The sequence below is a fragment of the Neopelma chrysocephalum genome, unplaced genomic scaffold (genome assembly GCF_003984885.1).
Source record: "Neopelma chrysocephalum unplaced genomic scaffold, ASM398488v2 Primary Assembly neopelma1_96, whole genome shotgun sequence".
Classification (NCBI taxonomy): domain Eukaryota; kingdom Metazoa; phylum Chordata; class Aves; order Passeriformes; family Pipridae; genus Neopelma; species Neopelma chrysocephalum.
This window is the reverse complement of record NW_020897759.1, coordinates 1,353,113-1,380,606: the sequence shown is the minus strand read 5'-3', so window position 1 is coordinate 1,380,606 and position 27,494 is coordinate 1,353,113. Positions and strand designations below refer to the sequence as shown.

General features: G+C 42.8%; 1 protein-coding gene across 2 annotated transcripts in view; it reads right to left on the bottom strand.

Annotated features, from left to right (window-relative positions):
• The window catches only part of JMJD1C (jumonji domain containing 1C), a 160,081-nt gene extending 140,282 nt beyond the window's left edge, over window positions 1-19,799 (bottom strand). For both annotated transcript variants that reach the window (XM_027694058.1, XM_027694062.1), the window contains exon 1: window positions 19,644-19,799. In XM_027694058.1, coding sequence (XP_027549859.1) covers window positions 19,644-19,784 — 141 coding nt within the window. In that variant the 5' untranslated portion in view covers window positions 19,785-19,799. The remainder of the gene's footprint in view (window positions 1-19,643) is intronic.
• Between the last annotated feature and the right edge of the window lie 7,695 nt (window positions 19,800-27,494).

Genomic DNA, 27,494 nt, shown 5'->3' with positions numbered 1-27,494 from the left:
CTCTGAGAAGAGGAGCTACAGCCACTGCACTTCTCCAGTCCCCCCATTGTCCTCACCACGTCCTTCCTGCAGCTGGTGCACAGCATTGGAGCTGTGCATCCTGTTCCCCTGCTCTCACCCCACTCACAGGCTCCACAGAGCAAAGAGGGGCTCAAGAGTCCAGCCCTAGTGCGAGACCTCACCAGCTACGTGAGCTAATTTCTCAAGCAAGGTGGGTCTTTTAGTTTGGAATGTATTTTAGAAGAAGGGTCTGTTTGATCACAGCTGGCCCTGGTCTGTCAAGCCTCTCATACAGTGCAGAAGGCTGTCCATGCACATGGGTGTTTGCATAAAGATGGAAAACAACAAGGTAAAGAACCACTGACAAAAGGTTTTTAGTGAAGTTCTTAAGTTCACAAATTATGCAAAAATTTGCCATGTGGTTTCAAAGTAACCCATACAAGAAATATTTTGAAAATACAGAAGTAAGACACATGTAGAGATCTAATTGTAAGAATATCCAGAGCCACACCAAGAAATGTCAGGATGGAAAGCAAATCGGGACAGTTCCACAACAAAAACTGCAGATAGTAGGAGGGTGTCCACTTCCTGGAACAGAACTGGAAGAGGGAAGATAATAAATCTGGAGTCACAACCACATCAAAAGAACACTGCATGTGCTTAAGTGTTAACTTGCTCCTTTCTGGCATTTACTTTTGTTCGGGGATTTGAATGTAGAAACTCACTATCTCTGGGAGTAAAAGTAAAAACGCTGGAAAAATGTAAATGTTAACAAATATATTAAAAAACAAACCAAAAACCCCCCACCAAATAAACCTTCTTTCTCAGGCCTAAGAAACCAGCATAGCTCACTATCATTTCTTTTTCTAGAAGCAAAACTGGCAACTTCAAAGTGTTTGTGATAGTATTATTTTTTTCCCTTGCACTTGGAGTTAAGCACGCTGGTAACATTCCTACCAAGTTCAGAACTCATTAGGAGCCCAAAGCTCAACTTTCACAGTCACAGGAGACCAAAAGACATCAATGATTTACAGCACCTCGCCATAGCAAGAGACAGTGGATGCCTACTCCTTTAATGAAACTTCGGAGAATATCAGAAACTGAAAACAAAGTTACTTTATCCAACATTTTTTGAGACTGAAGCTAAAGTACTGCATCTGTCTCAGATATTCATATTTTTAAGAACACGCTAAAAAAAAGGAGGATTATGCAGAAGAGTGCTGAAAAGTTAATGAAATTAGGCAGGGAAATCCATTTAGTGCCATATAATTAAATTACTAACAAAGAGAGAAAGACACAACTCTAACTTGCAAGTATCACAAGAATACAGTTCACAGAAAAACACCAGATAATAACGGGCTACTATGACAAAGTCGTGTCTGGGGCTCCTTCAAAATTTTTTACTTATTTGTATTTTCTGCCTAAAACCATGAGTAAATATTTCTTATCAGCATTAAAATGCCTGCACAGTCAGCAGTCCCCAAATTTTTTAGACAGACAGATAGGTATATTTTTATATGGACAGAAAGAGACTTCTGTGGTATGTGAGTCTCTTCTCCCTTGCCGCTTATGAAGGCAAAGTGTATTTGCATGACCCAAACAAATCATCTGCTGAGAAGACAGTGATAATGCTGTCTGTTCTGTGCTGCCAGGATCTGAGACTTTTTCAAAAAAGCATCTTTGCATGACAAAAACCTAATGCTACACCAGACAGCTTTTCATTAGCAGAATGCTAATCAATTGATATCCCCAAGTAATTAATTACGCAGGGGGAACAGGAAGTCTCACAGCAAACATGTACATTCCATTTTCCTAAAGTTGTTCTGGCTCCTCCCGGCCTGTGAGCTCCAGTTTGGGGCAGACAGTGCCAGATGAACTGTGGAACAGAGCTTCTTTCTAAAAGGCTGCAAATCTGTTCCATTAATTCTCAGCTACACTAAGCACAGTTGACTTTGAAAACCAAGCCAAGCACTAGAATTGATCATTGATGCTTTGCATCCTTCAAAAAGCTCTGTACTTTAACAAAACCTGCCATATTTTTCACTGGAAAATTTAGCTACATGTCTTTTGTATTAAAAGCCTGCCTCTGGACAGCACTGGAGGATCCCAGATCTCATGAACTTAATCTGTTCATCGCAAGAACTAGACGTGAGACTCACAAAAATGTCAGGCAGAGATTTGGTATCAGGCAGTGGAGCAGTGAGAGGGGAATCACAAGCCTTGACATTCCCCCTGTTGTGCTTCTCAGCAGGAAATACAATGGGATTTTATCAACAGTGATTAATCCCTAACAAAGGACAATGGATCCACTACTCGGAACCATCAAATCAAGCCTAAATGCCTTTTCTGGAAAATACGCTTCCATTAAATGCATTTTGAAAACCCAGCACGACAACATACAATAAAGCTTCATAGCCTCAATTATTCAAGAGATGATTATTACTAGATTATCTAAATGGATTACTTTTATTGCCAGGAGTCCTGAGCACTATGGCTCAGAATTTCACTGTGCTATACAGCGCACTGACAAATAAACAGCCATTTCTAACATAAGAAACCCAGATTTTCCTTGTTATTATTAGTTTCATCAATAAACCAGAACAGAATCTACCAGCAAGTGCCAATTACACGGGATGTGCAGCTGCCTTGCATCTGCAGTGCAGCACTTCATTTGCCTAAGTAAACTCAAGAGTTTTGGTACTTAACTGGCAGCAGATTTATTAGCCCAGAGTGCCACATTAGCAAAACTACCCCTGGAAGGAAGGTAGGCAAAGACCAGCTAAGAAAACATTAGACATAAGTTGGACAGAGTGATCTGTGAGCACAAATACAAGTAATATCTGAGCATTCAAACACACAAGTGCAACCTACAGCTCATCCAGGTGCAGGATAACTGGTTAAACTGTGAGCAGGACTGACAGTGAATAAATAGGTTATTATTTAGCATAGAAGATCATAAATCAGTTTTTGTTTTTGAGAGTTCTCTTTCACAGAAAATACCTGGCTTCTGTCCCAGTGCTTAGCAGCCACATTAGCGCCAGACAATGACTTGCCAGCACATCTAATGCCACCACACTAAACACATTCTGCAACACGGACATCAAAATCCCGGGATCTTGCACCTGCACCTTCCAGAATCTGACATTCCTCATCCAACGCACTACGTGCCTAATGGAAGCTAAGCAGCCCCAGTAATAGTGGAGCTCATTAAACAGACGTTTACAAAGGACAGAAATATCCAGCTGTCAGAGCAGGATATCCACTCAGAAAATAACAATCTCTGCTCTCTCTGCCCTGATCCACAAGAAAAGCCCACAAAACATTCCGAAAAATAATGAGTCTACAAACAAACTTCACTGAACACCAAAAATCATAAACACAGTAAAGTGCCATAAACGCAGTTATTTTACTCCCCTTTTCATGTTCCAAACAAACTACCTTTTTTCTTTTTTTCTCCCTGGAAAATAAACTTATTTTAGCACTTCTTTCACTCCCTTTTTCTATCCCCTCAATCCCCCTTGCTTCCATTTCAAAGACTCGGATGCTGAAAAGCATGTCTAGTTTTTACCCACCACCTACACCAAAACATTTAATAATGGTTTCTTTACCTTTGAAGCTTGGTTTGCCTACATTCTAACAAGTCACACAATAGTGCCTGTCTTTCAAGGGCTCCCATCTTTTCTTAACACATTTGCTAAAGGTTCATGAAGGCTCTACCTTACAAAGGTGGACTCCCTCCCATCACAGCAGTATAAGCACAAAAACTTAACCAATTCCCTGAGCAGGGAACTGAAGAAAAGTGGAAGCTGGGTTTAGTTAGAGAACTAACTTTTGCTCTCACTCAGAGTTCAGCACATCCACCTCCAGGGACCCAGATGCTGCAACAGAACTGACCCATCCATGCAATCCCTCTTTGGCAAAGTCCTGCTAAACATCAGGAGCACTGTTCATCACCTACTGGGTCTGCCTTGTTTACTGACGGGTACTTACAGATGGTCTTTCTCTGAACCTGTAACCAAACTGATTTCCTTTATTTAAGCACAACAACAGAAAGACTGAGAAATAAGTCTAGAGAATGTCTACTTTTAACATCTTGTGGTGATACTTAAGGCTATCTTGATTTTATCAGGCACACCCATTTTCAGGACTCCTACATCTCAGTCCGAATCCTTGAATTATTACAACCCACACTTGTGAGTGGGAGCTGAAAATGTGAAGAAAAAAAAATTTAAAAAAAATCTTCTTTTACAACAGCAGTCCTGTAGGCTTAATTAAAAACAAAGAAACCAAAAAAAGCAAAGGAAAAAAAACACCAAGAGATGACAGAGTCACTGACTTAACAGCACTCAAATTCTTTGCCAAGACACAAAACTCTTTCTGTTCTTGCCTATTTTCCCTAGACACCTCCACCTCCTCTTTCCCATTAAACTAAACCAATATGTTCACACAGTCAACCGTTCCAATAACTTGGTCAATATAAAATATTCATTGTAGCTCCAAATCTATCAAATTAGGATGATTATTCCCTCCCAATTCAAGAAGCATAAAACCTCAGAGGACTGCAAGCACACCGATGCTGCTGCTTCCCCTACCAACTCTGTAAGGTTGTCCTCTCGTGGGAGAATTAAGAACTTAATCATGGGGGCATTTAATGACAGCACAGTCCAGATTTCACCATGTTTTACCACTTTCACAGGTTGGAGATGTTAAAACAAGAAGGTGTCACAAACCCTACTTAACACCTAAAATTTTGTTAGGCAAAACTGAATGAGTACAAATCAGAACATATGGAGCACTTCTTCTGTCTTTCATGATGCAACCCACAGAAGTGATTAGCTTGGCTTGTGACCAATTTGACATCTTGACAAATCAGTCAGTTCCTCACAGAAAAAGGATCTCAACTATTACATGTTTAGGCAAACCAGGTTAATTTGATTATTACTCAACTCCTCTGTCACTCCCAATTATTCAAAGCTCCACAATAAAGTGAAAACCAAGGGGTCTTTGCCACATCTATAACAAAACACAACCAGCATCACAAGTGATATATGAAACAGCCTGCTGGAAATTCAAGTTACAATCAACTCCTGTCATCAAGATGTCAATGATGGTGGGCCTACAAAAACATCAGAAAAACATTCAAATAAAGTGATTCCAAAGCCCTGAGGATTAAAAAGCTATTGTTAGCATTCAAACTTCAAGATCGATACTCCCTTAAATTTCCAGTAGAAATACCTGGTTCCACTTACCACTTCATTTTCTAGACCACAAATTATCTGCACACAGTTCAAAAGTCACTAGTTTAATCCATTTAAAAAATTATTTCCTGAGTTTCATACCACAGAAACAAGATGTGTGATGGAAATGAAAAATACATTCTCTGTGCTGGGGGGGGAAAAAAATCCAGAATGTACTTAAAACAGGACCTGAATCAGACTGCTCAGCACAACCCTATGATTAGGGTCACAAAAGCCATTAAAACTCACTAAATGACACTAACATGCAGTTTGCACCACCAAGCACAATGTGCTTAAGACAGAACTTTCAGTGTTCATCCCAATGCTATTTGTTTCTATGAACTCCTCCAAGGTCCATACCCTCAAACTTATATTTAAGCTATTACTTCAGTTATTACATCACTTTTCCCTGTGAACTTCACAGGACTCTGCTCACACACAGCCTCTCACAGTGCTGCTACACAGTAATTGTTCAACTACATCACAATGACAATAGCTGTCTTTTTGACATCATTGTGCCTCCTTTCTCTACTAACGTCTGGGATTTTGGTTTCGAAGTCTTCAGACTCAGCTACAAAATGCCAAGTCCCACTTCTGATCCACAGTTCAAACCTGTCACTGGTTACTTAAAAAAAAGAAAAAAAAAAGGAAAAGAAAGAAAGAAAAAAAACTAAAAATCCATTTCAGCCTGCCACTTTTGGGTTTCATCCCTGGCTGTCCTTCACGTTTGACAGACACAACCAAGGAACAGCAGTAGAGCCACACCTCAGAAACCTCTCCTACCTCTCTGTCACAAGAGTTCCCAAAGGTTTGGTTGCTGTACACAAACACCACATCACCGTAACCTCATTTCAGCTCCTTGTCCTTCCAGGTTTCCCAAACTCTGCGGCAGTGACAATGTCAGCTCTGGGTCTGCACAGCACCTCCCACACCGAGGGCTTGGTCAGAGAGGGTCCTTCAGCTAAACAGAGCTGCGTGGACACAGGAGCTGGGATCTCAGCAGCTCCAGAGCTCAGAGCTGGCACAAGTTATCATGCAATCCACAGTCTATTTACCCCAGAACATCCCAGTCGCACCTTCAGACAACCAAAATCATAAACACAAGCTCATTTTTGAAGTTAACTGCCCCACAATCCTTCAGATCATCTTCAGCAAAAATACATCACTACTAAATCAATTTATTACCTACAGAACCAGAGCCAACAGACCTGCGTAATCATCTAATGCTACCAGAAACACCTTTTATGTCCTTTTTTTTTTAATGAGAACTCAACAGTTTCAGTAGGTTTGTTCTTCACATTAAAAATGAAAGTTATTAGTTAGCTAACTATATCTTATTTCCTGAGGGAAGGGAGGTTTACTGGAAGCCTTCCAACTGTGAGGCCAGGACAAGATGATTATGAGAACCCTGAAGCACTCTGACCATAGAAAGATGCAATAAAGAGAAATTAAAATATAGCTCATCAGTGGGATAGGCAGGGAACAGGAAATGCTAAACAATACTTGGTCACCATCAGATTGAGTGCTTTGCACAGGATGAGAGAAGATTGAAGGCAGTGTCAATAATTTTGACTCATGCATCCAGAGAACAGTCTAATCTTCTGCTATTTATACTTACATGACAGTAAGACACCTTCTCCCTGCATAACACTTATCAGTGCTGATTTTGTCATGCTGGCTACCTTGGTGGTTTGATATTTCTAAAATTAGAAGGTAAGAAAAAACACAATGCAGCAAGGTGCAGGGGGATATTATTTTACAGCACTTGTTTCACAGCACCTCAACAACGCTTTTTAGTTGGAATGACTGTGATATTAAGTGCTCTATGAAAATGTTTAAAGATTTCTTTGCAAATTACTTCTATACATTACAACCTGTAGAAAAATATTTATTGTATTCTTTTCCCCAAGTGTGCATTTCCCATAATGCACACATATTTTAAGTTATAAACCCCTGCAAGTTGGAGCCAATGTCACAGCCTTCAAACTGTTAACCCATCTGGCATGACTGCTACAACAGGACTTTATTTTCTTCTAGATTGTTAGTAAAATCTTTCACTAGAATATCTGAATAAGTACTTTCCATTTTAAATGATGTTAATAAAGTGTTGGGAAACAGTTAGAAGGACTATACAGAAGCAACCAATAGAGAAATGCAAACATACTTCAAAGCACAACTGAACAGCACATCCTGCCCTAGTCCATCATTACTGCTCCCCATAACACCCTTCACCACCACCACAAGGGCTGTACACCCCAGAACCCACAACCTCAGCTCTCCTCTGCCCACCAGCAATGCCAACAAACCAGAGCAGAGCTGAGTCCTGCACACTCCACTGCACAAGGACTACAATAGCAGTTTGCAAGTGCCACGGCAAATGAGATACATCAATTTTCTTATGAAAATCTCTAGCTTTTATCACCATAAACACCAGTACTAGTAGGCAATATCTCATTACCACACAATTGTTTATTACTTTCTACTGCTGTTTCAACGTGTATATGGATATTAATTTTTAAGGATGCTTTCCAGCCAAGACTTCCCTGTTAACTTGCAGCTACTGTCAAGTTTCAGAAGATCAAACAATACAAACAAAATCAATACACTTTACTGATGGTGAGCTGGCTCTGCTGCCACTGCCCAGCTGACAGGCCCAATAAAGAAAGATGTGGGATATGGGCAAAGCCAACACTGAGGCAATGAAGAAAACACCTGGTATTAATTAAAAGTAGATTTCAGTAACACACTCACATATTTAAGTTAGACATCACTGTCTTCTAAGGTCCAAAGGGAAAAAACCCACCAACTCCTCCACACTGAAGGAAAGGGTTAATTCTGTAGCCTCACTGGTTCAGACAATAAGATCACACTGTAGAGAGATTGAATAGCCTGAGGGTGGATAAAGCTGCAGAAAGAGTTTGCACTTTACTAGACATCTGATAAACTAATCCCCTTCAAGGCTACCTGCCTTGAAGCTCTCATAACTAACAGAATTCAACAGCAGCCTTAGTTAAAAATCAGCTGAGAGGGCAGCCAAGCAAGCAGCACAAATTCAGGGACAACAAGAGAGTGTTAGCAGAGACACACTCAGAACCACCGCTCCAGGAACCACAGGTACTCCAAACCCACCACGGTGTATAGGAGGGAAGCAGTTTTTCAGACCTAACTTTCCAGCACCCAGAATTATGCTGCTGTGTTATTCTCCACGGAACTCAGACTGCCAGCCTACAATTCTCTATCCCAAATACCTCGCAGTTAAGCAGGGTTTGTGCTCAGGTTCTCCATCCTATACACACAGTCCCAAGGAAAGAGCAGCACACGCCTGCTATGCTACAAATGAGTCTCCCTCCCAGTGAAGATCTGATAAGGAGACACAGCTAACTCCTGGGAAGAGAAGGAAACAAAACAATTAAGAAGAGCCACAAAAAAAAACCCAACACACACACCAAAAAAAAAAAAAAAAAGCTCAGTTCTACAACTAACCTGAACAACGCCAAACTGACACAGCCTTAGGAACAAGAATTGCACATGGCCCAAGCTGTGATTAATTAAATAGCAATACCAGCTTCATCTCTGTGCTCTGCCTTTCAATAATCAATGTTTTTCAAATTTTGTTTTTCTGAGTTTAGCCTGGCTTTGACTAAAACTACCAATTCAGGTACTGAACTTGAACATTTAGACTTCTTTTATTTACAAATTTCTTTGTATTTCCTTGTGCAAGAGATTGGAGGCAGTGGAGTCAGAAGCCTCCCAGGAAGGGATGCTGGCTTTTGTACAGACAAAAGCCCTCCTTCTGTCAATTTACATCAAACTATCTGTGGGGTTTTCCATTCAAACCCATCACAGTCCTCTCTTCTTTCCTTGCCTCCACTGCTGATCGATTTTTCTGGACATGCCCACCCAATCTTGTCGTAAGAAGAACTGATTCAAGAAAGATCAAGAACTGATCAAAAGGTTTTCAGAGAAAAAATAGGAAAAAAAGTTTTCCATTCTATCCTGCCTCCAAATACTAACCAACCCAGTCCTAAGATTCCCCAGGGCCATTCTGCATGTCCTTACATTGTCCTCTTCTTAACTGAAGACATACTTCTAAAAGCAGAGGCCAAGACCAAAACCAGACTGGTGTAAGAAAGGAAGGAAAAACACAGGCAAAGAACGAATTGCTGATTCCCACTGGAGCACTCAATTCTTTCAAATAGACCAATAAACATTCCTGAACTCACAAGTCCCAGGTACCTGGAAATGGAGAGCTACCATAACATAACACATCTTAGGAAAAAAATGTGCTTTTACCTCAGCCAAAGAATCCAAGAACCCTCTGGAGATACCTCTTACATGGGGGAAGTTTGTACCAGCTGAAGAGCCCCATGAAGTTCTGCCATTATTCTAGCAGAAGAATAACATAAGGGCAAACTTAGTTTCAAATATGATAAACAGAATACAAGTGAGCAGTGATCACCTTTGCCATGCTATTGAGATATGAGCCATGCCCAAATGCATTAAAAAGCTAAAATTAAAACAAAAAATTAATATCAGGTAACAGGAAATCTATTAATTGTCAAAAAAACTGACAGGGAAATGCATGCCAAGGCATACACACAGATGTCATGTTACCTAGGAAAGACACTATTACAGAACTCTAACAAAAATTGAATAGTGTCAGCAAGCCATGTTTCTGAGAGTCAACAGAAAGCCAGATCTTTAATAAAGGATGGTTAAGGTTTTTATATTTTGAATTTAAAGTACTGTATTCAGTTTCCAAATAAATCATCTGACGGAATTAGAAAGTTCGTAAATTAATCATTTATTAAACAAAAGTTTTTCATTTATATATATAGTCTTAGGTCTGATTCGCTAAATTGAAATCTTCTAAAAAGCTACAGGTAACAAAAGAAAAGATTCATTTATACTACAAATTTCTGAAGGAAAAAATATGCTGCAAAGTAGTAAAGCACTTGAAACATTTTCTATTTATAAAAACAAACTGAAATTTCTTTGAGTCAAAATTTATTGTCTGTTACAAAATGATGCAAAAGGAGGTAAGTACCCCATTACAGAGAAAAGCTACCTATTAAATTCAGAAGCGGTCATGACATTATCTAAAAATACTCCCATATCACATTCTGACCTATATACAAATATTAAAATATGACAGTATACAGGAGGATCAGGTGTATTTAGGACAGCGCACCTGGATTAACAGTTAGCAAGTCAGAAATATTTAGTTGCCACCTCCACTTCTTTTTTTATTTAAAGGTTTACTCACTGCTTAACTGTTATTAATAGATCAACGCCAAAGTTTGACCAACATCTGGGTATACTAAACACAAATGCACCTGCAATAGACAATTTTATTACCATAACTGAAAAACCAACTATATACTCCAGTGGAGAAATAAATTTTTACATTTTAAAACTCATTTATAACGTTAGTTTATTGCCTGAAAAAAAAATTAAACCCCAATTTGACAGTATTAAATTAAATCTGTTCAGAACAACCTGCAGAAAGGACACAATGTGAAGATACACATCTTAGTGCAGATAGTCATTTAAGATATGCAGTGAACTGCACACTCTGTGGAATAATCTAGTTCAAACAGACATTTATTTGGACAGGGTTAGTAGGGACTGACAGACAGAACAGATACTTCCTGCCTCCTGGGTTAAGAAACAGTAAAGGAAAATTGCCACATTTATAAGCTCCAGAGAGGAGTAGGGAGCAGCAGAGCAGAGCTAATAAAATCATGAGTGGCACACAAAAGGCAGGGACCAAAGCGTGTCTGAAACAACAGAAGGCAACCCTGAGTAGGAAGCACAGTCAAAGCCTGACCCTTCTTTGTCACAGGATGTTGAAAAGTTCACAGAGATTCAAAAAGATTTCCTACTAATTCATTTAGAAAAAATCCAGGAAGGGTTACAAAACCCAAAGACCTCTGCTGGGTGAAGCCCCTGAGCTCCAAATCTCGGCACAAAACCCTGAGGAATTGGAGAGATATGACAGCCAAGCACCACAACAACAGCTCTTAAGACCACAGTACCTCATTCCATTCAGTCTTTAACTACATCAGCTTCTGTACTTTGGACTGAAATGTTGGCAGCTAGACCACTGTTGGCTCCTATCTCTTTAAATCTCACCATGAGTCCACAGCCCAAAGCTCATTAACCCTCCTCTACCAACTGCTCACAACAGGTCTTGGTTGCACACCTTGGTTGCACACCTCCTGCCTTTGATGAAGACCAAGGCTGAAAAAAACTACAGATTAATGACAAACTCCAGTCAGGTCAAGTTCACTCCAGTGAAATCTTAACTGCACTCCTATTTCCTGGCACCCTCTCTCCAAGATTTTCTACACTAACTGAACAGTAGATCACATATGTCCTATGATTACCCCAACAAGTTTTTTTGTCTGCTTGACTTTGGCTTTTGGGTTGTTTTGTTTGTTTTTGAAAGGTAGTCAATTTACATTCTGTGTTTCAGGAAAGGAGAGAAGCCAAGATCAGCAAAAAATAAGGAAATAAACTGGAGGAATGTTTTGAAGTGACCCCATCCTCACCAACACTCCTCCAAAGTACAGCTTTCCAACCCCTCCTCACCAGACGTCCAGGACTGAAGAGATTTGACTTGGGTCACCTGGCAATGACTCAGCAAGTGCTCTCTCTTTCACAGAGCAATTATAATTCAGATTTTAAACCATCATTTGATTGAAGAGCCCTGTTCCCCTAGCAAAAAAGTAAAACCATGGTGAGTCAACCCAAATAATAAGTCAGTAGTGTCTGCTTAAGTCACCTGCAGTGCAGCCTAACTTCAATCATTTCAGCATTTGCATCAGCTACATGGCTGTTCAGAACACTCAAAAAGATCTTCATACAGATGCAGTATTACATGCAATACTTTGCTGAGTCAGAGGTGTATGCATTTTAACATACAGATGCTTAAGTTTCCCTCAAAGCATTTAATTCCACATCTATTCTTCCAAAACTTGATTTTCCAAACAAGTATAGCATCACCAGACATCAAATGGTCATGTTATGGGCTATTCTGAACATGTATCTCCTTATTCAACTGAAAGAAGAAATTATAGTAAGTGAATAAATATCATTAACTCAACTGCAACAGAAGATCCCTGCATTACAGGTGGACACATTTACTAGTTACAGTGAACACAACCCTCAAAGGTATTTGAGCCAGTTTTCAACTACTTCAGTCAGGCCATGGTCCAGAGACATTTCTCCTGGAAACAGTGCCAGTTTAAGCTGCTCCCACCCTCAGCCATTTGTCTGGGATTGATCCCACACCACCTCCTCAGCCTCAGTACAATTGCCTGGAGTGCCATATGGTGAATGGATCAGGAAACTGCTCAGGGTTAAAAAAAAATTAAGCCAGCAGTGCCACCAAGAGAAATGTCTGTGGAACCACAGTCTCCAAAACTTCTAAAAATGTTGCCACTGGAGGGTTAAGCTAAAAGCTTTGACACTTACCCTTCATCTTTTGTGCCCATGAAGCTCTGAACAGGGTACATGAATTAGCTCAAAGGCAGCTGCTGTACATACATGGAGGCAACTTCCCCAGGAGCAGATCAAGTTGCTCCATTCCACTTAATTCTGAAAAGTAGCAACAGCTGCTACAAGTAAAATAAAAATATTTTTAAGAAAATTACTAGAAAGCAAAACCCAGCAAAATCCCTGAGGCTCCTCTGGTTCCCCTGCTCTCATTCTGTCCTACAACATGACAGTTAGTTGATGTTATTCCCGTGTACCACTAACAATAGTAACTTTCTGAGGGAATCAATATAATGAAGCAACACAGCATCAGTTTAGCTTGGAATTCTTCACCAGTTTCCAAGAACAAGCTGGGTCCAAGCAGAGCAGGCCTCAGTCCTTACCCAGCAGGGCGAGGAGGGCAAACATCCCTGCAGGAACACTGAGTGGGGATGCCCAAAGCACAACAGTGGGCAAGCACAGCACGTCACAGGGGTGTCTCCTCCCAGACAAACACCTTGTTGCCAACCCCAAGTGAACCTCAGATCATCAGCACTTCTTTTCAGCAAAAGCAGCAGCAGTTTACTGAGTCCAACTGAAAGGGAAAGTCAAGCCTGATCCCAGCAGAGATTCAGGATCGCTGAGGAACTAAGCAGCTCTACAATGCACTGATGGTGGGATTAGAAGAAGGCTGAGCTTATTTTTGGACAAATTTTAGAAGTACCATTTTTACAATTCACTCAGTTTGATGTTACACAAGAGTTCTGCTGCTCTCAAGCAGGTTTAGAGATCCTGGTACGTGCATAGCAAGAGTAGCTTCTTATAATACAGTAACTCATTCTTTACAACTCTTTATGATGGCTATGCCATGTCTTTTTGAGACAGCTCCAAAGATTCACACAGAGTTCTGGAAATAGAAAAGTCTGAGGTAATGCAAATGTGGAATAATATATTATTTGTATGCATGGTATAGAAAGGACAAAAGCAAATGCTTTTTTGATTAAGAAAATATCTGATATACCTTTCTTAGAGCCTCTTGAAAGATTTAAGTACAGGATCAAACCTTCCTTTTTCCAGATTTTGTTCACTGTTGCTTACTTTGCAACTATGCAGCAAATTAATTAAGTGATTAATCCCTAGCTTGGGACACCTGAATTCTCTTTGCAATCTTCACATTCAAATAAACTTCACTCAAAATCCATCAGTGCAAGTATATTTACTTCTTGATCTACATAATATTTTTCTTTTCGTACAAAAGCAAAGAGGAGGGAAGGGCAGAGTATAAAGCACTGAATCCTTGCAGTCAATTCCGTAGGAACACTCCTGTGTTTGATCTCTTTGTCCAATTACTATGACAGAGATCCTCCTTCCTGAACGCTGACTGAACTAACCCCGGCAGACAGATGAGGCGACAATCACAGGCACAGGATGACAAGCTCAATCTTACTAGAAACACTGAAAGGAAATAGGAAGTTTTCTTTACTGCTGAACCAAGAAAAGATTGCCCAGCTGACGTGCCCCAAACCTACAAGACTCCTGTTGGCATCGACGCTGATACAGAACAGCAGAAACAATGAAGATTGTCTGAATCCCTGTTGCATTTTAAGCTTCTCCCACTCCGTTCAAACCAACTTCAAAACACAGCACAAAACACATCCTATGACAACATTCCTTCATTCAGAGGCAGCAGTGATGTGATGAACTCTGGCATGTTTATAACACCGTCCCCAATAGCTGGAGTAAATAACGTGACAGGCTCCTCACCAACAACCTGCTCTTCATCTTTAACCCAGATGCTACTACAGGAACATGTAGCATTTTTAAATTTCATTAACCACCAACAACCTATGCACAGCTAGTTTAGAGCACATCTGTCTGTTTACTTTCTACAATAATTTTACTATTTTTCTGCATCTTCCAGTTGAAGAGCACGTATTTCTAAAATAAGGAATGGACAAAAAAGTTTCACTTTTAAACAGATTAGCTCAAATGTCTTCAAAAAATTAACACTACCTTAGGGAAAGGGAAACAGAGGACAACATGCAACACACTGCACTGAAAATCAATATATGGCAGAAACCAAGTGCAACCTACAGAAGTGCCATTCTGTGCCCTACGACAAAGCCAGACCACATTCAGAAAATTTGGGAATGCAGAAGCAGGAAGACTAAAACAACTACAGGTCGTAAAAAGACTAGGTAAGAGCAACTCAACACACAGCCAAGGCAAATTTAACTTCATCTTTCAGTGAGAAACTATCAGCACATGGAGTATTGGTCTAAAATATCTTATTTTCAAGTTATCAGATATGTTTTGAAATTATTTTCATATTAACTGTAAAAGTACTGGTAAGTTTCCATTACATTTTGTGAACTTCCATTTTACTGTTAAGTGAAGGCAAATTCAGTTAAAACAGACAAAATCTGCTGCTATTCTCTTCAAATGGTTTTACCAGACATACTGAATTTTTAACAATTCCCTGTTTGTAAATTACCAAAGATGAGATACCAAAAAAAATACCATTCAGAAAAGCGTCAATGTATTGTTTCCAGCACTATATCTTACTAGCTTTACTGTAAATAAAATAATAATTAAAAAAAACCCAAACAGCTGCTTTAAACTCTCATTAATATTTAGGTTTTTGTGAATAACATCTAGCATTGTGATTTATTGCCACAATATATTTCCCTATGCACAATTACTAAATGTTACATCTGCCTATTACAAGACATTAAACACTACCAACTCAGTTCCTGATTTTGTCTTCCAATCCACAGACATCATGGCAGGAAAATTCGTGCATCAATGAACATGCACTTACAAATCACCCCAACTTTTTTACTGAGAGTTGCACATTAGATGTTTAAAAGCTTATTTCCATTTTCTCTTTCATGTGGTGAAAATATACAACTGAATATGTGCCTATATTCAATATACAACTGCAGGACCATGAAAAGTCACTGAACTTTGAGGTGAAATTTTAATAATTTGATTTACATTTTAATAATTACACCTCTAAATAATCATTTTTAAAGCACAATAGAGAAAAACACCTCTGCCATCACCATGTCAAATCTTTTCAGGAGTGATTACACAGTTTGCAACCTGTGGCCCACAAAGCAATTCTTAAGGGACAGTGAAGACCAGGGAGATCATATGGCATTGACTCCACCTCTTTCCTCTTGGCCATTTCTTTATTTGCCCAGAGTTATCACTGCAATCAGAGCAGCACACAGGCTTTTCCAGGCAGTCAGCAGTAAGGAAAAACACAGTTCCCAGCTTCCTCTAATAACACCAGCTGTTAAGCTGAAAAATAGTTATGAATTCTCTCAACAGCTAGTGAAACACACACACATATACCCATGAACACCTATGTATATGAAACTTTAGTCCTTGTTATTTTTATTTTAAATAAATGCTTTGCATGCAACAGGAATGTCCAAGAAAGAAGGATCAAGAGGTCGAACTATAAAGTTGTGACTAAGAATGTGGAAATCAGCAAGAAAACTCCTGGATTAAATTTTATACATTGCACACATTGTACCTGTGTATCAGGTGTTTACAACATCTGTAAATGTTACAGGATAAGTAAGAAAGAGGCAAATCCTGGCATAGAGGATGTGGATGGAATGGCAAGAGCATTGTTCTTCCAGGAGACCAACAGCACTCTCAACCACTGCCAGTTGTTCTCACCATACTCCCCACTAGTGGTAAACTATTAGGAAAGCTGAGAAAGGCAAAATTTCCATTAAATAAATAAATTTTTGGGGGGAAAAAAAACCACACAAAAAAGAGACTCTACATATCCTCTATGTTGCAATCATGGAAAGTATAAGGAAAGACTCATTTAATATACTTTCATGTAGTAGGAGAGATCTATCTAGACAACTGAGTGTTTTTCTACCTTTTCTTACCAGAACAATAATTTCAGCTATGATAATAATCATTAATTTAGCTATGAAAATACAATCATGAAACAAATTTAGCAGCAATTGAAAACTGGACTCTTGATTTCCCTGCTCCCAGGCTGAGAGCAGCCAGTCCATCCTTCAGGCCTGCAGTTCCCGATTTAAGGAGTAGCTCTGTTTCTAGCAGGACTAATGAAGGCTGGTTTCCTGTGGATTTACTCCTGCAAGCCCTGTGGCCACTTAAACTTAATTACGACCATTGCCTCTAAGCTTGCTGTGTCTCCTTGAGCTCCTAAAACTCCCCATTTGCCCATCTATTCCCCTATTCCCACTCTCAGGCTTGCTCTCACACCTTTGTTAACACCCAGCTCTTTGTCGTGCCCTCAAACCCACCTTCACTTCACATCCCATCAGCTCCATTCCCTCCCCTCCCTGAGTGGTGCCAAGCAGGAGGCAGCACACGCTGTGATTGGGTTGAAGCTGGGTGCACCACAGCTGGAGATCCCTCTGCACCTCTAGGAGTGCACCAAATGCCATGACCTCCTCGTCTTTATGGTTTTTTGAGAAGAGGGCTCTCGGATGACAACTTCCACAGAGCAGGAGAAGGTAGCCTTTCTCAAACCTCTCCCTGTTCTTGAAGTGGTTGAAGTTGACTGGGGGGGCTTCAAACTTATTAAGAAAAGACACAAAGCCACTGTAAATTATACTTCCTTCCAAAGCCAGGATTAAAAGGCAGCTCAGCTCCAGCCAGCTGCAAATCACATTGAAAATGCTGCCTGCTGCCCTCCTCCTGTGCTGTGGTTCAGGGCAGCTCCTGTATTTCTCCACCATCCATCCCATTCAGGGGGAGCAGGAAGACACAAAATTGACAAAAAGTCAATTCCAACATTTTTATGCTGCACCCCGTGGGCAGCAATGAAACTGTCAGCAGGAATTACCGTTCCACTCCAGTGATGGGGAGCAGAAGGGTCTGGAGCTATTCACAGGGATGGCCACCTCAAAACAAAAGCCATAGGAGGATAAGAGCAGCACTCACTCCAGCTAGGACGGCACATGTGGAACAGGACTACCAGAAAAAAGTCCTTGTGCTTTGCTGGGGGCAGGGGAGAGGACTGTTTTGCTACTCATTGTAGCAAATATCAACTAGCAAGAAGATAATTACAAATGCACAATGAGAGACTAACCCACAGAAACTACCTGTTGCTAAAAGAAACCTTATCATTTTTGACTCTACCCACTCCCTTTGTGATTTATACTGGTTTGTGCCTTGGGGACAGAGAACAGGTGACGTGAAAACCAAATACTCCACCTTAAAGGAGGCAGTGACACTCCAGTAGTTAAATACTAGACTCGTTAGACCTAGATAGTATTTCCAAACCTTCCCAGGCTTCCAGCACTCCTAGGAGTGCATCTCCATAGCATAATGCAGCGCTGTGTAGCCAGCCTGAATACCAGCAGGAACATGGCCACGGTAGCACTGCACTGCACCCAGGCTGGAGTGCAGCTGGAGCATCCATCCTGCTTCTCAGGTAGTTTGGATCTATCCAAATGGCGCTCCACCACCACACGTAAGCACACCCTTAGTCATCCTGCCTCAGAAACCAGCTGTGACATGACAGTTCTTCCTTAAATTACCAAAAATTGTAAGGAAAGAGCATCTGAAGAGAAAAACACTCAGATACCAAAGTTAGGAAGAGGAGCAAGTTCCATATACCACCCATTTAACATACCAGATACAGCCCCTGAATGCCTCCGTTTAGCACCCTCTCTCTTTATGTCAGCTCTGCCTTTAGAGTTTACAAATTATGGCTCTGACTTGTAAGTGTTAGTAAATACCTCCTTAGACCTTACTCAGTGTTTCCATAATTGTATACAGATTCTAGAGAATACTACCCTGCAAGAATAACATCCAAAATACGTGCTAAAAATAAAGCATTCTAGACGATTCTCACATATAGCCAAAGGTTGGAAATATAAACCATGCCATAAAGAAGGGCATGAACAGAATGCTACTTGAATTATAGCTCGAGAATGGGGAGAAAAAAACCCGAAAACAACATACAAAAAAAACCCCACCAAAACCCCAACCCCCGATATAGTAAAAAAGTAGTATCTCAAGTGCCACATTCTGTTTCTAAAACAAAGCTTAAACCCCGGGACGAATAAAACAAGGAATTCTTAATTTTGTGATTCACACTTCTCGAACTAAGCAATCGATAATCTCCACAACCAGGCAATTGTTTGCTTGATGAGTTTGTAAAAAAAGGCAACATTCCACCCCGATCCGTGTCGGGCTGTGAACGCCGCCCCCTTGCCAGCAGCAATATGGATTGCCCAGCGCAGTCCGGTGATTCCTTTTTTCAGCCTACGTAATGCCCATTTACATAGTCATGGTATTTTTAAATGTGCTTTCAGAAGCACTAAATAACACAAAAACATGGAAGGAGACAAGCACAGCAGTAACACGGCACTCCTGTGACTGCGGAATTCACGAACAAAATACCGACCAAGTCCGGGGAACACAATAAAACTCCATTTTCCAGATTATGCATTCAGAACGCCAACCCAAGGAAATCCTGGCCGTGTTTCCCTCCTACAGCGAGAGTGTGTCTGAGCACAACAGAGCATATCCTGGCTCCTTCGCTAACCTCCACGCACATTCCTACACCCCTTAGGAAAACAGTGACAGCGGACATGAAAGCGAGGGAAACAATGACATTCTTTTAATAACAGCGTTCACCAGCGCGCCGGACCCGGTCGGTTCGCGCTACGCGGCGGCAGCTCCTGCATTCCCCCGGACCAGCCGCATTCCCCCCGCCGCTCTGGGGGCTGCCCCACCGTCCCCCCGTGGCCAGGCCGGCACCGGCCCCGTCCCCCCGCGGCTGCCCGGCCGGGGCTCGGCGGCGGCGGGGCCGCAGTCCCGCGGGGAGCCCGCCCGGCGCCGCCGCGACCCCCGGCCCCGCAGAGCGCCCGGGGCTGTGCCACGCCGGGCCCGCCGCCCCCCCGGCCCGGCTCTTACCGCCAGCTCGGGGCTGTGCGAGTCCCGCTGGGACACAGCGCGGATGACCCCGGCCCGCCAGCGCCCGCTCTCCGGCGGCTCCTCGCCGCCCAGGCACAGGAACCGCTTCCCCACCAGCTCCGGCCGCGTCTCCACCGCCATGGCCGCCGCCGCGCAGGCACCGCACCAGCCGCCGAGCCCGCCGCTCTAGGGGCCGCGCATGGCGGGCGCGGGGCGGGGACGGGCGCGGGGCTGCGGGGCTCGGGAGGGTCGGGGCCCCTCGGCCGCCGCCACAGCCCGACACAAACAGGAGCGAGGGGCGGGGGCGGCCGGGGGCGCGCGCTCCCTCCTCCCTGCCCGCCCGCCCGCCTCCTCCCTGCCCGCCCGCCCGCCTCCTCCCTCCCGCGCGCGCCCGCCGCGCTGCGGCCCCGACCACTCCGCCCACGCAGCCCCACTGCCATGGAGACCGGCGCCGCGCGCCGTCTTCCTCCGCCGGGAGCGCGGGGCGAGCGGTCGCCGCCGCAAAGAGTCCGCGGCCGCCGCGGGGGCACCGGGGACCCCCCGGGGACTCGTCCCGCCGCCCCCCTGCCCGGCCCTGTCCGGGCGAGCGCGGCCCTCACCTGCCGCCCGCGCGCCCCCGGGAAGCGGCCCCGCGGTGACGTGACACCGGCGGGGTACCCCCTCCGTGCCTCCGGTGCCTCTGCGGGAATTCGGGCACAGCCCCTCCGGGGTGTCTCCCCGGGTGGGAGAAGCGGCTGAACACCCACGTCGGGCTCGCCCACACCCTGCTTAAGGCACCGCTCCGGGAGCGCATTAATGTGTGTGAGTGTCTGAAAGGAGGTGCCAAGAGCGTGGACCGGGCTCGGCTCGGTGGTGCCCGGAGACAGGACAGGAAGCAACAAGCAGAAACTGGCGCACAGCGAAGTTCCACCTGAACATGAGGAAGAAGTTCTTTACTGTGCAGTGACCGACCACTGGACCAGTGCTGGAACAACCGGAGAGGCTGTGGAGTCTCCCTCACTGGAGATATCCCAGAAGTGGCTGGACACAATCCTGTGCCATGTACTCTGGAATGACCCTGCTGGAGCAGGGAGGTGGGACCAGATGACCTGCTGTGGTCCTTTCCATCTTGAGCCATTCTATGATTCAGTGAGAGTTGAGGCTAGCAAGGGTATCCCAGGAGCCAGGCACCAGGACATTTAAGTCCCAGCCCTCCAGGGTATTGGAGAGCCAGGACCAGGTCTGCCATCTGCAGCACCTTCTCCCCAGCATATTGGGAGTTCAAAGATATCCATCCATCCATCCATCCATCCCTGTTTCCCTACTGCAAACAAGGCCACGGAACTCCCTGGGAACGCGACATCACTTTAGTCCCTCAGAAGCTTTTGCAGACAGAACACTTCAGACCTAGAAGACTTTATTGGATACTGCTGAATGCCAGCAAACAGGATACCCGAGCAGTGAGCTCAGAGACACACAGGCTTCAGCTGAGAGCCTGGGCTGTATCTCCCAAGGAGGCCATGCAGCCCTGTGCTATCAGTCTGTTGTTCTTTCCATGGAGCCCGTGGTCAGGCTGTAGTAATGCCATGTTTGCATTTCAAGAGTTTTTCCTTCATGTTATCTGGAGGTGTAGCTTTCCTGAACTTCTGCCTGCCTTTACTGGGACGCCTGCCCTCAAGAGAGCAGGTTAATGATCTCTCATCTAGCACTAAAAGCAAATTTGAACAGTGCATTTTTTGAAAAATAGATTATGAGGCAAAAGCAATAAATCAAGAGTGCCAACTTCACGCATTCCTGTGTATTTCAATGGAATAAATAACTTCTGGTACAAGAGAAGGTAATTATAACAGAAAACAAACAAACAAAAAAGAAATCAATTCATCATGCACCACGACAAGTTCCTTCGCAGTATTAGATAAGTTCCAAGACATAACATTTATACTTGAACCTACAGGTGCCTGGCATCCCATGGCAGCAGGGCAGGGATACATGGAGGCATGTTCCCGAGAAGCTGCAGAAGCAGCCACAGTGCATTTGAGCTAAAGGAGATCTTCATCCACATTCCAGGGTAATGCTACAACCAGCAGATGAGTACTGCAATCTTGCAGAAGGAGCAAAAGTTTAAGAACAGGGCAGTTTAATTAATAAAGAGCATACAAAGAAGTTACAAGAACTACTAAATAAGTATTAATCATATCAAAATTCTTGTATTGGATTCTCTCTTGTTTAACCAAGTAGTAATTTGAGATATTACTGAATTCTACAATTAAGTAGATTACATTAGTGTGCAACAAAATGTAAAATATGCCAAAAGAAGCCAATTTACATGATTCTGATAGACTGAACCTGTGAATTCCTCGCAGAATAACAAAATATTAAAAGTCAAGTATTTTTAATTTGTTCCAAAAATTCATATCAAAGTGCTGACACCAGAATTAAATTTTAGTACAGATTAGAATTCACTAAAGGCTATTGTTCAATGCTGAACCATTTTACAGTTGTTATTACCTGAAAATATCAGTAAGATCTAGTAATATTCACATGTAGGTGTAAATTCCCATGGTCAGCTGTCAGTTCCCAGATGCCAAGTGAGAAGGGCAGGACCTTTGCTCTGCTCCCCACAACACCCCTGAGCTAGACCAGGAGAACACAGCTCAAGGGAAAGTGTTGGCAAATTGTCAGGGCAGCATCACTCCCCAGTAACTCCACATCTCAGCTCTTCTCTCTTTCACTTATTCAGCTTGGAGCAGCCTCTGTTACCACAGAGGTGCTTTGGGAAGGTCAAAATATTCAGGTGGATCAGCATACATGAGACCCACAAGTTGCTGAACACGTTTTCCACCTTCAGCCTCCGTTCATTTCTCCATTTCTTCTTTGCTGCTTCCTTCTCTCCTGGTTTATCTGCAAAGTGCTGTAAACTGGAAGAGCACTAAATGCTCTGGTTGTGGATAAGTCATCTTGGAGCCTCTGTCTGCAACAGAACACAAAGTCATGATGCTGTGGAGCAGGGCCTGAAAATAGCTTAGATGTTAACTTTTAAACAGTCTGTGCTCTATCACACTTCAGCAGGACTTCTTCCTTTCTCAGAAGCCTTTGCAGGCATCAAACCAATACATTAATTCCTTTTTCAAAGCAACACCTTCCCTATTTCCTTGATAAATATATGGAATAGTCGAATGGAAAATTCAAAGCACCAAAATTCACAGGATCGGAAGAATTAGGGACGGTATGAACTGATGCATCTTCCAAAGAAAGTGTCATAAGGAAGCCTCTAAAAAGATCAGTGGAATCATCCTTTTGGAGCTCAGGAGCAACACTCAGAGCCACATGCCCATGGGCAACAACAAAACAGAGCTGACACCTTCAGGCTGGAGAAGTCCACAGAAAAATAAAGAAAAACACCTCTAGACTGAGCCCCAGGGAAGGAGAACTCGCCTTGGGAAATGGACTGCAGACAAACTCCCTCCTTGCACTCTTACATGGCCCCAGTGCAGCTCTGGCAGTAAACACAGTGACTGATAATTCAGCCACCAAGATTTACTGGCCAAGTAAAAAAGTCCAGCCATCCCAACAAAGGAAAGCCGACCCTGACGCTGGGAATGACCTGCTGGGATCGTCCTCTCACCCAAGTTGCACATCAAACACACGTTAACCACCTGAGCACACCTGAAAGAGGCAACTTGGCACAAAGGCATGGGAATAGGAAGCTGGGGGAAATAAGTCTCAGTCCTCTATCCCTCCAAGCATCCAGAAAAGCTATTTCCATGTTTTCAAAAATCTCTACATCTTCCATCTTTTGCTATAATTGAAAAAAACATTGATGGTGCTGTTTATGCCTCCAACAAATGGCTTCTGCGGCTATAGACCCTGCTTCAGTGGATATGAAATCACCTGAAAAGGCTGTATTAACAGTATCCTTTAAATCCTACAGCTTGCTAAATAAAGGGGGAGGTTTTTTTCCCCAAATATTTTCAGTCCCACTTCCCTGAAAGTATACACATTGGGCAGTTGCAAAATCAAGATCTTTACTGAGAGCTTTTTCTAACTTCCAGGTTGAAATGCAGCACAGCCTGTACTGGCAGTGATTGCACCTTCGCCATACAGATAAATGCCACATTTTGAAATGGTTATTTCCACTTTGCAGGAAGGAAAATTGAGAAAGGCAAAATGACTTGTCACTGTCACAACTCTTAAGCAGAATTGATATTGAGCTAGTTCTTCCTAAAATATGTCCTGTATACTTCTAGATCTATTTTACCTTTCCTTGGGAGACAGCAAGCATCAGTTTCCTCTGAATTCATAATTCCTCAGAAATTTGGAAAGTCACATTTAATGTTTTCTAGGGTTCAGCATCAGAAAATTAATAATCTATATTTAACAGTTTAGTTTAAAAGTTTCCTAACTTGAAAAATCGTAGCCAAGAAAAAACCCAATTTTTTCCCCTCAAGCATCAGTTTCTTCTGTAACAAAACCAACTTTTGATTTCAAATTGTCTTATCTTCTACAGAGAGTCCAAGGGTTTTTCTTAATGTATCCTACCAAAACCATCTTCCTTGAAAACATAATTATTTGAGTGGTGAGGCAGTCCTTGAGCACTGAATGGGACACAGGATCAGCGGTAAAATATGATAATTTGAAGACAGCTATTTACTGCAGATACAAAGGCTGCACTAAACACCTGGGGGTGCAAAGGTGCATGACAGCAAGAGTTGTGGTTTGTGGCATTACCTCCCCAGCTCTCCCACTAACATCCCCTGTGGTGATTTATTGCATCTCTGACTGTCTACAGTCACAACTCCATCTGGGGCTGTCCACTGTTCACTCCTAATCTCTTCTTGTGTCTTGGCTTTCTCACTTGTAAAAAGGCTGCAAATTTACCACTGTATTTACATTGCAGGTGAATACAGCACCCCTCTGTGCCCAGGTATCACCCTCAGGACTTCTTTGATACCCTCCTGGCTCTTGTTGCAGCGCACAGGGGATTTAAGTTCACTGCCTTCGCGGATCACTCCAGCCATATCTGCACAAGAAAACATTGCAGTTCACAGGGTGCCACTCTATCTATGCTGACAACAGCAAGGAGCACTACTGAGCCTCCATGTGATGCTTAACAGTCAATTTGTAGCCTAGAGCACATGAATAAAGCACATTTGGACTTCACCATTTCTTTCTGTTCCAGATAACGAGATATCACCAAAAGATGGCTGAACAAATTAAATATCTACAGCCTTCAATACATCCTCATCCTCAGAAGTTTGTTGACATCTTAAAATATTAACCCAACCCTAATCCCCTGCCCCTCACCACCCTCAAACACTTCCTTACACTCTAGCCAGCAAACAGAGCTCCTGAGTACCTCACACCTGTTTTAAATACACAGTCAGTCAGCTCAGCCCAGTGAAGCTTCAGGGCTGGGTTCTGCTGAGCTTGGGAGCTGCTGAGCTGGGCTCACCCCTGACCCTGCCCTGGGGCTGGGGCTGGACACCTCCCTCCAGCTGGGGATGGCACCACCTTTAAGAGCTGCCACTATTTTCTGCAGGGAGTGTTTAAGTGCAGCCTGAGGGGAAAGCATCATTAGACCAGCAGTACACCTTGGTACCAAACAGCCCCTCCCAGTCCTGATGAGTTTACACCCTGTACAGGTAAAATGCAGAGGGTGGGGGAATAGAGATAACAAGGCTGTGTCTCCACCTTTCCCTGAATACCTACAGCCTTAATTCCTCAGGTGAAACTGCAGGGCCCTGCTTTCGCCTTATCACACAATGTCTCCACCTAAAACAACCTCTTTGAATTTGCTTGAAGGAAAATGCTCTCAGTTTCTTCAAGCCACAGATGGAAGATGCCATTTCTACTGGTCTCTCAGCCCAGGTACAAGCATTAAGAGCAAGGATGATGCACAGCAGCAGCGGTGTAACCCTTCTGTGGCCATCCTAGTGATGTTACATCTCCATTCAGGTTTCTTCCCTGCCTTTCATGGAGCTGCTGAAGCCAGCTCAAGGCTTAGAACTTCTCAAGAATCAGACTGAGCTCTAGGCATCTCTGTCAGCCCCTAACAGACCTCTCCCACAACAGCATGTGCTGTACTGCCCAGAAAGCAGCACCAGAACTGAGGACAAATTCTTATTGAGCTGAGGGAATCTGCCCACAGAACAAAACTCCAGAAGAGATGGAGCGTACTCAGAGCCTGAGCAGCCTCAGCAGTGCTGGTGGTCCTTCTGACAGGACCTGGCTTTTACCAGGCAGCTCCCAGCAAGGCTGATCCTTTCTCCTGTCAATCACTCACACATAAAACCTGAAACCAATTACCCTTAAAAATTAATTAATCACCTTCCCAGGAACCTTTGCTTCCAGTAGTGTTTCCTCCCACTTGCACCTAAGCTATATAAAGGCCAGTAAGTGATTTTTCTATTGGTGGGAGGGCACTACCTAGAAACCTAGCTGGGTGTATAGAGATGCATGCTTCTCTCACGTGGGCTTCTGGAGCACCAGCTTTGTGGGCTATCCAGTGTGTGAGTATTTCTATTTATTTTTAATTAGCATTAAATGCTTGGCTATTGCTATCTCTGTGTTTTTACAATTAGTAGCTTTTGAAGGTTAGCAGATGGGTAACAGTAAAAAGAAAATCCCTGAGAACACAAACAACCCTGTGAAGACAGTTATTACTTCCATGGTAGACTTTTATCTTGGTTTTAAGATGTGCTAAAGTTTCCCAGAATATTGTAGAGGAATTTCTTTCTGTGCTGGATGAAAGGTGTTTAAATTGATTGTTTTATGAGTAGATACTATTACTGACAAAAAGAGTAGGGTATATTCAGCACTGAAATAAATTTATACATCTTTGAATTAACTGGGAGGTGGGTCAGGACTCTTATCCTCGCCGGAGTTCACTAGTTTATTATGTAGTAAAGATAAAAAGAGAGAAAACATACAATAGGTCTGGCTAAAGTCTTCTGCCTCCTGAGTTGTTAAAGGTTCACATGGCACCCCACACACAGTGGAACAGAAGTCTTATAATCTGATTAGTACTCTGTACATAAATTTCTCAATGTTTATATTAAAGCTTCTTTAAAAAATTAGTATAAAGAGCTGTGTTGGTGCTGCTGTCCAGGGAACTCTACCTTCTGAACCTCCAGTTTCTATATGAATTGTGCTGGGGTGGTGACCCCTTGAGAAGCAGGGGCTCCTGTTAACAGCAGCTTTAGACTGACATCACTTGGATGTTGGTATTACTTATCCTGACACAACTAAAGCAGGCAATGGTTACGGTAAGGAAATGGTTTAGCATGCTGCTGCACAATACATACAATAAAAAGAAAATGGGAAGCTTTAGGGTTTAGGAAAGGCCTAAAGCTGAGATAAGAAACAGCTGAGTTCAGCTACCATTAAACTGCACTGGATGGGGGAAATGATGACAACTTATGGCTACTTGTTTGTCAGGGGAGGAAAAAAAGCAATAACAGAAAGATGGTTGGGTATTTCTGAAACTGAGGTAAAAAGAAAAGCTCATAATGGCTTAGAAAAAAATTCTTTTACTTTTTTCTTTTTGAAAATTTCTGTAACATCCTGTGTCCTCAAATTCTTCTTTCTCTCTTAGCTTCACTTACTACTCTGCTATCCAAGTTCCTTTGCATTTTCTTAATGCAACTGTAGCACTTCCCCCATATCTTTATCTCATTAAGCATAACTGTTTACCAGTTTTGTCTGAAACAGTAATTATCACATGTAGTAACCTCCCTTTAACAGACTTTTCTGATGGCTATTTTTGTGTGATGCTAGTTCTTTCTTCCTGCCAGCAAACTGTCTCCCAATTAGATTAAAACTGATACATAGGTTTCTCTCCTGTGTTCCAGCTGCCTGTCCTGTTGAGTTTCT